Source organism: Meleagris gallopavo, chromosome 1, assembly GCF_905368555.1.
Source record: "Meleagris gallopavo chromosome 1, MGAL_WU_HG_1.1, whole genome shotgun sequence".
Taxonomy (NCBI): domain Eukaryota; kingdom Metazoa; phylum Chordata; class Aves; order Galliformes; family Phasianidae; genus Meleagris; species Meleagris gallopavo.
Genome location: NC_139404.1, coordinates 144,031,298 through 144,043,089, shown reverse-complemented (window position 1 = coordinate 144,043,089; position 11,792 = coordinate 144,031,298). Strand labels below are relative to the sequence as shown.

At 38.5% G+C, this 11,792-nt stretch overlaps 1 protein-coding gene across 1 annotated transcript in view; it reads right to left on the bottom strand.

Moving 5' to 3' along the window:
• Positions 1-2,292: 2,292 nt before the first annotated feature.
• The window catches only part of TGDS (TDP-glucose 4,6-dehydratase), a 13,895-nt gene continuing 4,395 nt past the window's right edge, over positions 2,293-11,792 (bottom strand). Inside the window, exons 5-12 of the mRNA XM_085215635.1 lie at positions 11,174-11,316; positions 10,439-10,537; positions 9,538-9,597; positions 8,031-8,074; positions 7,618-7,783; positions 7,123-7,181; positions 3,827-3,924; positions 2,293-3,454 (exon numbers count right to left, since the gene is read on the bottom strand). Of these exons, the coding sequence (XP_085071761.1) occupies positions 3,354-3,454; positions 3,827-3,924; positions 7,123-7,181; positions 7,618-7,783; positions 8,031-8,074; positions 9,538-9,597; positions 10,439-10,537; positions 11,174-11,316 (770 nt within the window). The 3' untranslated portion in view covers positions 2,293-3,353. The remainder of the gene's footprint in view (positions 3,455-3,826; positions 3,925-7,122; positions 7,182-7,617; positions 7,784-8,030; positions 8,075-9,537; positions 9,598-10,438; positions 10,538-11,173; positions 11,317-11,792) is intronic.

Genomic DNA, 11,792 nt, shown 5'->3' with positions numbered 1-11,792 from the left:
AAATCTTCCAAGCCCAGCCAAGTGTATCTGTAACAAACCTGTTCCCACAGTTAGGCATTTATTCCACGCCCCATGAGCTCCAGCCTGACCTGTCTGTGAGGACGCCCCCTGTGACATGTGGGAGGAAACTCCGCCATTGCCTTCTGCCTCACACTCGTATCAGCCCAACAACCAAACGCAGCTCCCACACAGTCGAGCAGGCACAGGCCCCACAGCCCCTCATTCCCAGGGCAGGTGGACAGCAAGTGGTGTTTCCTCAGGTGCCTGCTTTGCCTGTCTTCCACTGCTGCTTGCAAGAAATCTGCCGGCTTTGTGCATTAAGAAGACACAGCAATGTTGATTTCACCCCAGTGCACACTTTACAAACCCATGGCACTTTGAGTTGCTTGCTGAAGAACCAATCCGTCCCACAAGTTACCCAACAGAGATGTAGAAGTGTTTAAAAATTTTCTGAAGTCTGAGCCTCTCCTCCGTCACAGAAGCTGGACAGAATCCCTCTTTCAAAGGCCAGCCTTTCTCCTTTAGAAAGCTTCCCCAGTTTAAGCAATATAGACACCTACTCCACTTATTTTATGAGGGTAACCTCAGTTTCACAGCAATTCAAACCTTGAGAGGAGCAGACAAATTTTTGTGCTCATAGAATTTTCCATAACCACCTTTTCCTTCTTCATATCTCCCAAATAAAATGTGAAGCATAACCCTACAGTATTACAGTTCCCCACATTAACAGTTCACTAGCTGATCCTTCGTCATTTTCTTCCTACAGCAGAAGACAGAAGGTTAGCAACAAAATAAGCAGTTTTCTTTAGGAGTAAAGACTTTTCCTTGAGAAATGAATGCTATCAGAAAACTCACCTGCTAAGCCAATTTGACCTACAACATCAGAGCAGCTTAAAGACTCCACGATTTAAATAATAAATAATAATAATGTGCTAAGTAGAAAAATGAGTTCAGCTTCTCAAACACTTTGATTAAACCTTGAAGTAGAACAGTTCCCACTAAAAGCTGATAATCTTTTTTGACACATCCATTCTCAATAATACTCATTCGGACAGTTAAATGTGTCATTAAAGCCTGCATCTTCAGCATCTAAACATTCAAAACAACTTTCCAAATATCTACTCAATCACAAAGTACTTATTTCTTCTATTTCTGACATTATCACAAATTAATTATTTTTAACGTTTCAAAGACAATGTACCTATTTGTCAAATTAAAAATACAGGTTCAAGAACCTATAACCTCCAGTCCTAAAATTAAAGGCTCTTTGTATTACCAACATATATTGCACTGTTTCTAATACATTACTCCAACATAAACACATGGGAAATACATGTTTTTCACTGCAGTTCACCCAGACTACTTGCCACATTAAGAATGAATACATCTGAAATGCATCTTTGCAATACTTCAGCTATTCCTGTTACTGACTTTTGTAAAGCACAAAATGATGAGATGGATAAATAACACTATGTATTGTAAGCTGTCTCTCAGGAAAAAATCTTAATATACGAATGTCATGTTTCAGTCAATGCAAGAGATTTAAGCATGTCATTGGGACAAGGGTACATATCCAGTATGCCAAATATTCTAGTAGACCAGAACATATTAAGACCTCTAATTTTCATTTCCAAGTGAAGATTTTGAGTACCAAACTAAGCATCAGAAACTCAAAAACAATGTAAGTGCAGTGCAATCTAGCAAGGCATTATTATCCCACTTTGTCACAGATACAGGTTCCTAGGCTTTAGAATACCTTTGGTGTAGAAGTTACAAAGCTTACTACTCAGCCTTAAGATGATCCTTATCAACCAACATTAGCACTCTATCAACAGCACCATACAACACAGAAGAAGCACGGTGCAATTAAGAGTACTGCAGTTCCAAAGGCAGCACTGCCATTAGCAGAGGCACTATTTAAGTGCTTAACTAGTTCCAAAACTCTGGCACAGATAAAGCTGATATAAATGCCTCAAACTCTATTCCTCCTGCATAAGGAAAACACTTCTGCATATACTTGTTTTGATTGTTAATTTCCGAGAGATTTTAGAATGTAGAACAGTTCCCATTCACAGCAAGAGACTACTTCAGAGATTGGAGTGCCCTAGCATCTTAACCCTACACTTTCACAGCTCTACGTGGCAGAAGTGTCTGGAACTGTGTTAAATACTTACATGCCCTGATAAAGACAAGAGTTTCTTCTTTTGCATACTCTCTTCAAATATCAAACAAGTGAAGAACCTTTTCCTTAAGACAGGAATAATTAAACAACAGAAAAAACACAGACATCTATTTTTCCAGCTGCTACGCACTAGCTCAGTTTATTCACAATTAAGTGAAATCAGTTACACTGTAACTTATAGCAATAAATCACATTTGACAAAGATTTATTGACAGATTTCCAGAACTGAAGTTTCTTCTGAAATTTTACATTAAAACTCATATATTGTTACATCTTTAAAATTTGCCGCAAAAAAAACAAGAAGTGAAACAGTATTGAAAAAGGTGTGCCAACCCACAATTCAAATGAAGTATTTAAAACTTTTCCTCAATAAATCACCTTCATACTACAGAAAGTTATGCTACTGGAATGTTAACTGTGTTACAGTACTTCAAGTTCGTTACAATTGAAGTAAAAGGCCATAATATAGTAAACAGATGACATTCAAGACAGAGAAGCAAAGTTTAAGAAAGTCTTGTAGAAATTTCATTAAGAACAGCTATTTTCTTGGCACCTTTTCTACCTCCACTCCTTTAGAAATTGAGCATTAGGAAGGTAACAGTTTAATTGGTCCTCTGCTCAAGACAATACTGCAACAATAAAGAACCGTGAACCATACGGGTACCACACTTAGCTTTTATCAACCAATTTATATTCTCTAGCAAGCAGTTACCTTTTCTCTTTGATTTGAAATAGAAGACAACTGTTCAAAGTGACAAAACACATTACATTGTAAGAAAACTAATGCCGATGAAAAACTTCAGAGCTAAGTATGTTAATGAATGAACATATTCATTCACTGGAATCCCAAATATTGTAATCATCTTCTCATTCCAAAGGAATAAGGAAGATTTGACATCCATTACACTAATTTAACATAAAATTCTTCACCCTGTAAAATACTCAAAAAAGTTTATCTATACCTAATGAAGATATAATATTGCACCAAAAGCTGAAATCAATGGATTAAACTTATAAAGTGCTGAACCCTTCCAAAGTTCTTTTCTATTACTCTGCATTCATCATGGCTCACATTATCCTGAATACATTAAGAGTTCAGTGTGGTCACTTGATTGCAGGAGAAGAAGAGGCTGTATGAGGTAGAATAGACTCCTTCAGGCTGCCAGCCACCTTATGGAACGTTAAGTTGTGCAAATGGCTCTGTCACAGGAAAGGGCTCCAAAGCTTTCTCAGCATTCTTCCAGTTGTGAAAGTTTTCCTTGTACCATTCAACTAATACAAAAAGAATGTTGGTGAGTCAAATTGAACAAAGACTACATTCAATTATTTTACAGATATCACAAGAACAGAATAACAGAGACCTATGCAAAACTTTAACCTATAAAGGTCCCAAAAAATCTAGTTTTAGTCTTTATAAATTATTTATTCAAGACTTATGGAATTAATTTTTAGTGCTAGAATACCTTATGTTTCTTTAAAAATATTAAAAACAGTTTTAAAAGGAGCTAATTTATGTAAAATTAAAGTGATAAACACATTCCCTTTAGTTTCTCATTAATTAGCCTATAGAATCATTTCTTCCCCTCTCTCTTTTCCTCCTCCCCTAACTTCCAAACCCATGAGTGTAAAAGGCATCAAACATACTTGTTTTCTTTATTCCTTCTTTCCAAGGCACTTTAGGTCTCCATCCTAAATTGTGCATTTTTTCTGAATTCATTGGGTATCTCAGGTCATTGGTAGGCCTGGTGAAATATGAAACACACAAGGAAAACAATTTGGTTAGACTTCCCACATTAATTGGATACACAGAACTTAAATTGCCTTCAAGCCACGATTAGGTATGCCTCAGGTTTGAGCACTCCTTCAACATGAACAGATTACATTATCTTCAAAAAAAAAAAAAAAAAAAACACCACAATAAAGTGGCAACCAAGTGCAGCTATGACAACACAATTCAGTTTGCACAGTCAACTACCTAGAACTGACTAGAATAAAAATGAATTAAAAATGATCTCAAACCACTGTCAACGCAAATTAGTGCGCTTGCAGGTCTCTGGACAATCACTGAACAAGCCAGTGCTCTCAGATTTCTCACCATACAAGCCCACAGACTTCAGATCTAAAGAACAAAGATGTCTAAAGCATGGCTATTACAGTGGCTATCAGCTGCATAAGCTTTGTAATACTGAATATATAGAATCCCAAACTGCAAGACTCAATACAAAAAGATTCCCTTCCTTTAGGTACAGAACATATTTTTATTTCTACAATCTGGCAGTTAGGTAGTCTAGTCTATCATGCCTGCATTACTGACACTGGAATACAGGTTGGTTGAAGTACACAAGCACACAGAAGCAAACTACTTTACAGTTACTAAAACGTTCTAATCTCAAGGAGAAACGGAACTAATTTTTCCAATGCAAGTAACTATCACGATTAAAGTCCTTCAAAATTAAACATTAGTAAGGTATCTTAATTATAGAATCCTTTGAGTTGGAAGGAACCTTTAAAAGGTCATCTAGTCCAACTCCCCTGCACTGAACAGAGACAACTACAGATAGATCAGGGTGCTCAGAGCCCCATCCAGCCTGACTTTGAATGTCTCCAAGAATCGGGCACCCACTATTTCTCTGGGCAACCTGTGAGCCCACTTAGATTCCACTTTTGCAGACAGGGCCCAATACACATGAATAAAATCCTTAATCTGAATTACATGAGAACTTATAGGACACATCATGTGAGCCAACAGCAATTTTTGTTCAGAGTCTATGATAAATTTAGAGAGGATTCTGAAAAATATTTCCTTTTAGAAAAAGGCACTTAAAGACACTTCAGTTGCCTGAACTATCCAAACATGAAAGTATGTATTATTAGCAGTTAAGAATTCTAAAGGCCCTATCAACAGATATGTGATTTCTAATCACTCTAGAGAAAGAGTCATATCTGAAGTATGCAGTAGCTTATTGTCACTGCAGAAATGAAACGGAGAAAAAAAAAAAAAAAGGAACAGAGTGAAATCAAGCTTGCAGTTAAAAATGGAAACACTCAGCAAAAGCACTTCAAGAAGCTTCCCACTTTTTATGCTGCCCTAACTTCAGCATCTTGATGTTCTACACTTAAAGTAGTAGCACAGAATCACCAGGGTTGGAAGGGACCTCAAGGATCATGAATCTGCAACTCCCTGCCACATGCAGGGCCACCAACTTCCCCATTTAATACTAGACCAGGTTGCTCAGGGCCCCATCCAACCTGGCCTTGAACACTGCCAAGGACAGGACATCCACAACCTCTCTGGGCAGCCTGTTCCAGCACCTCACCACTCTCTCTGTAAAGAACTTCCCCCTAACATCCAACCTAAATCTTCCCTCCCTCAGCTTCAAACCATTTCCCTTGTCCTGCTGTTATCTATCCTTTCAAAGAGTTGACTCCCCTCCTGTTTGTAGGCTCCCTTTAGGTACTGAAAGGTTGCAGTGAGGTCACCCCACAGCCTTCTTTTCTCCAGGCTGAACAAGCCCAGCTCCCTCAGCCTGTCTTTGTAGGGGAGGTCCCCTGATCATCACTGTGGCTCTCCTCTGGACCCTCTCCAACAGCTCTGTCTTTCTTGTACTGGGAGCTCCAGGCAAGGACACAGTACTCCAAATGGGGCCTTACAAGAGCAGAGTAGAGGGGTACAATCACCTCCCTGTCCCTGCTGGCCACCCCTCTTCTGATGGAGTCCAGGATACCATTCGCCTTCCGAGCTGCAAGAGCACACTGCTGGCTCAAGTTTTCCATCCATCAGGACCCCCAGGTCCTTCTCTGCAAAGCTACTCTCAAGGAACCTGTAAATGCCTGCGATTTCTCCAGCCAAAGTGCAAAATCTTGCACTTTGCTGTGTCGAACCTCATTAGGTTCACCCAGGCCCACCTTTCAAGCCTGTTGAGGTCCCTCTGAATGGCATCCCTTCCTTCCACCATGTCAACTGCACCACTCAGCTTGATGTCATCAGCAAACTTGCTGAGGGTGCACTCGATTCCATCATCGATGTCATTAATAAAGATGTTAAAGAGCACCAGTCCCAAGACAGACCCCTGGGGGACACTGTTCATTACCAGCCTCCACCTGGACATAGAACCATTAATCACCCACCCTCTGTCTACGGCCTTTCAACCAGCTTTTTATTCATCGGGTGGTCCACCCATCAAATCCATATCCCTCCAATTTGGAGATAAGGATGTGTGGGGGACCATGTCAAAGGCCTTGCTCAAGTCCGGGTAAATGGCATCGGTTGCCTTTCCCTTGTCCACTGATGTCATCATTCCATCATAGAAGGCCACCAGATTGGTTAAGCATGAACTTCCCCTGGTGAAGCAGTGCTGTCCGTCTTGGATCACACACTCATTGCTCATGTGATCAAGCACATCATCCAAGAGGATCTAGTAGCTTCAGAGTAAGCTAGAAATCTAAAATTAACTACATTCTGTGAGTACATCTCTCTGTCTTACCTATAAAGCACACTTAAATTTAAACTAGTCACACTTACACCAAAATATTAAATAAATGAAAGACAAAAGGTATTCATCGTTCAAGTTAAGTTGAGGACAAAGTAATAAATTATCCTTACAAAAAGATTAATAAAAAAAAAAAATCAATCCTTATCCCAGAGCAAACTTCAATAGTTCAAAGTTTGAAGAAAGTTTGCATCCTTTAAAGATCAGCAATACAGCATCCCAAAGATTCAAGTAGTAACTGGAGATGTTGTTTTTAAACAGTATGCTATATAGCTCAGGCACCAAATCCAAAAACAAGTTAAAAAAAAAAAAAAAAAACAAGCAAATCAGATCCCACTTTCCTGTCAGCTAACCCACCTGCGGAGCAAAAGCACTTCCACAGAAATAAACAAAAGTATCTGTATTCTTCAGGATAGAGCTCTCCTGTACACACTTAGGCTGTTTTCTTACCTATCTTTAACATAGTCCATCCAGTGCTCCATTTCAGATTCTGAACTGGTCTTCTTTATCTGACAAGTGGGGGGAAAAAATAAATTAAAAAAAAAAAAACACAGAAATGGTCTTTTGCCTGAATTAACAACCGAACCACTGAAGTTCCAAGTAGTTTTTATAACAATTCCAAGTATCTCTCCCTACGCACTTAGTAAACACATAATCTGTTACATTTTAATCTTCCACATTTTCAGACCAAAACTCAAGTAGCCAATATGAAAGAGAACAAATGATTTTTAATCATTACCCCAGATTATTGTCCCAGATAGGACAACCAATGCAGCAGTGCAGTTTGTGATATCCTGTACTGCACATAGCACAGCTGCCACAGAAAGGTTAACACATTGCTCTAAGATCTGCTGCAAGCTCTGAACTAACTCATAGAGATACAAAAATTCTACAGCAGAGAATTGTTCATATGTGCAATGACAAGCATTGTAACTGTTTACTCACTAAATGGATTAATTCCTTTGCAAGCTGGACAATGGACATCTCAAAATTAGTTCCAATGTTATAAATTTCACCTGGCTTCCCCTCCTTCAGGACAGTAAGGAATGCTTCTACTACATCAGTTGCATATAGAAAATTCCTTCTCTGAAGTCCAGAACCATGAATACAGCTTAAGAACAGGGAAAAGCAGAAGACTTTTGTTAATACCTAAATGGAAGCATTCCATTTATTAAAATGCATTTTACGCAGTTCTACTGTAAGAATTTACCTGAAAGTACTTCAGTTTAAAAACCATGCAAGTCAGCTGCTAAGTACTTCCTACTACTAAAACAAATAATTCATAACTTAATTAGGAAATTATAAACGTTATGTTTATGAAATAACTAATTACATACAAAATAAAACAAGTTACATACCACTTTCTGTTCTGTTGCAACAAAGATATGAACTTTGGTATAACCTAAACAGTTGAATAAACAGAAATATTTTAGAAGCTGTTATGCAAACAACGGGATGTTTTTACCAGCACATATCATTACATGCTTTAATAATAAGATTGTTTAAATAGTTTAAATTCAAACTTAAGCTGAAATTTAAATCTAAGCAAGGAATGCATCAAGCCTAGAAACTGCAACGTTTCTTTTTTCCTAGGGTAAGCAGAGTATTTTGTACACCACAGTTGCCTTTCCTGAAGTCCACAGTTCACATTTTTTGTTTTTCACTTCATCCATTTATTTAAGAGTAGATGCCTCTCTTGTGTTGAGATGCTTACCTTTGTGGTCATCCATTACCAATCAGAAATTAAAAATGCAATGATTTACACACAAAAATGGTGCTATTACTTTCACACACACAAGTGCACTGGAGTCTAAAATAAAGTTGACTACTGCCAACTGTTTAGAACATGGCTTAAACACACAGTAAGTTCCCGATGGTGAACACACAGTAAGAAACCTGTGGTGAAACAGCTTTTCAAGGAGACTTGATAGCAGCCTTTCAGTATCTAAAGGGGAGCTACACAGAAGGAGACAGACGCTTCAGCAGGGTCTGTGGTGATAGAACAAGGGGAAGTGTCTTAAAGAGGATAGATTTAAGTTAGAGATAACGATGAATTCTTTCACAGTGAGGGTGGTGAGGCACTGGAATAGGTTGATGCCTCATCCCTGGAGACTTTCAAGGCAAGGCTGGATCAGGCCCCAGGCAACCTGATCTAGCTGTGGTGTCCCTGTTCACTGCAGGGGGGCTGGACTAGATGGCCTTTAGAAGTCCCTTCCAACTCTAGGGATTCTATGATGGTAAATAACCACTAGTCAAGTAACAGGAATTAGCTTTCCGCATGGTATTTGCAGTCATACTATGTTAAGCTACATGCTTAGGTATGTTCTAAAAGCCTCAACAGTTGGCCTAACCAAGTTTTTGAACTGAAGCCACAGGAACATTTTTAATTTTGTTAGCTTCCTTAATACCCTAAACTTAGAAGTAATTACACAGGTTAGAACATCCACTTTATAGCAGACATACCGCTCTCTTCAAATTCACTTTCTGAAGTGTTGCCTCTTAATTTAACACTGCTAACTACTGCATGTAGAACATGAACAGAAGTTATTTGTAGGAGAATCCTGTCAGTTAAAATGTTCTTGGAAAACTGGAAAAAGTACAGAATAAAACAACTGCAGCTAAACTCATGCAAGTAACTGGAAATCTCTAACTGATGTTTTATCGACAACCAGAACAACTGTATATTGTTGTGCTGATGGTAGGATGTTTTACCGTGTTTTAAGCATGGACAGATAAGCATGGACAAATACACTTGTAAAGCAGTGCTTTTTTGGCAAGTTCATTCTCAGGTGAAAAAAAGTAACATTACAAAAGCGTTAAATTACAGTATATTGAAGCTCAGAGTAAAGTATTAGCTTAACTTACTTTTTCTGGATACTGGTGTGGTCCATAAACATTACTACTTCGAGTGATAACAACTGGAAACTTAAGGACATCAAATATGCACGTGATTAAACATTCTTAATATACATATAAAGAAAATCTGTAGTCTTCTGGTTGGTCAATAACTAGCGACACATCTACAATGCTTCACCACAAATCTGAACATTTTCACAAATATTAATGAATCAAGCTATCCATATGCTTGCCTCTAGGCAAAAGCCTCTGGCTTCCTTGGTCTGTAGAAGCCCCAAGAGTAACAGATGCTCCTTATCTTTCAGACTCTTTAAGGACCCATCACAGGACATTATATACAGGCATCAGGTTGACCAAAAACTTGCTTAACTCTTCTGTATTCCCAAGTAAACGTTTCATAGCCATTAACATCATAATCAAGTCAGCCTGATGTCAAAAACATCTTCGCAGAATGTCATGCCAAAATGAGAAGAATAAAGCTTTGAAAACCCAAATTATTTTTGCCTGAACAAATTTGAATAATATTTTTTTTTTCCATCTTTTCTCCACTTACAAGACTAGTCAATGCAATTTGCATTTGGAATATTCTTATAAATTATTCTTATAAATGAATGTCCTTCCAGCTTAGTACTATATATTTTTAAAGTGCTATTGTTCTCTTTGTTCATTTTGAAAAAAAAAAATAGACATTCCTGTTCAGGTTTATTTTCCAGGCTAAAATTAGCTAGCCCCTGCCAAGCCTCCTGCAGTACACCTCCACCAGTAAGCAGCAGCAGGACTCTGATCCATCCAAACTACAGGACTAGTTCTCATGAAAGATCATCATGTTGTCTACCACTGATTTTTCTTTTCAAGATTTATGTGTGTAAGACTATGAGTTTCAGAGCTTTTGAAGCTTCCATTAACTTACTTGGTACCTTTCCCAGTAAGACTGAACAAAACATTCCGCAGCAGCTTTAGAGGAGGCATAGGGATTTGTAGGACATTTTGGTGAGGATTCATCAAATTCCTGAAATGAAAACTTGCATTACTCGATTGCTCTTGCCCAGGGAAGTCTTCAAGCTACAAAAGATACAGCTGTAACTTCTATAAATATCCCTAGATATTCAAACACACTAATCTGAGAAAGTCACCTTTCCTTTAGGCCCTGGGCAATCTGATCTAGCTGTGCATGCCCCCATTCACTGCAGGGGAGTTGGGCTAGATGGCCTTTAATGGTCCCTTTCAACACAGAAGATTCTATGAATCCCAAAACAAAGAAAAGACTCTAAAACGGCTATCATAAATATCACTTATACAAAATGCCCTGTTCTTGCCTGACCCTCACCTCTGAAATTAACTGATTCCAGTTACTTCCTGACTTGTTTTCCTCTCCCCAGAAAAACATCTAAGATTATTTACTACGATTCACGAGGAGTATCTTTTAGAAGTTTCCACAAGTCATTAGAGATACCAACCTGATTGCTTTAGCTAGTATGCATTCAACATGTTCAAAATAAAACATGCTACAGAAAAGCTTCAGGACAACTTTGATACTTGGCTTTCTGGAAGCAATTAGTACCTTCTTGCAAGTTTAAGTATTATCAAAAATAACACATTCAGAGAAGCCAAGAAAAATTAGGGCCCCACACACTTTTAAACTTACCTGATCAGTGCTGCCTCCATACACTTCATCTGTACTGACATAGACAAACTTCTCCACTTTGGCTTCATGGGCAGCAGCAACCAGTACATTAGTGCCATAAACATTCACATAAGTGAATTCCAGGGCATGCCAAAATGAAAGATCTAAAGAAAAGAATTAAAAAAAAAAAACAACCCACAATTCTGATTAAATTTAGGCAATACATGGTTTTCTAATGAACCGTAACAATTAACAGCAGCAATATAAACAGGGAGCACTAAAGGAACAGGGGCTGTTTAGTCTGGGGAACAGGAGGCACAGGAGAGACCTTACTGCTCTCTTCAAATACCTGAAAGGTGCTTACAATGAGAGCAGGGCTGGTCTCACTGGTGACAGATGACAGCACAAGGGGAAATGGCCTGAAGTTGTACCAGGAGAAGTTTAGGTTGGATAGTAGGAAACACTTCTTTACAGAAAGGGTTGTTAAGCACTGGAATAGGCTGCCCAGGGAGGTGGTTGAGTCACCATCCCTGGATGTGTTTAAAAACTGTTTGGATGTGATGCTCAGGAACATGATTTAGCAGAGGGTTGTTAGAGTTAGGGTAGTATGGCTAGGTCGTGGTTGGACCTGATGATCTTT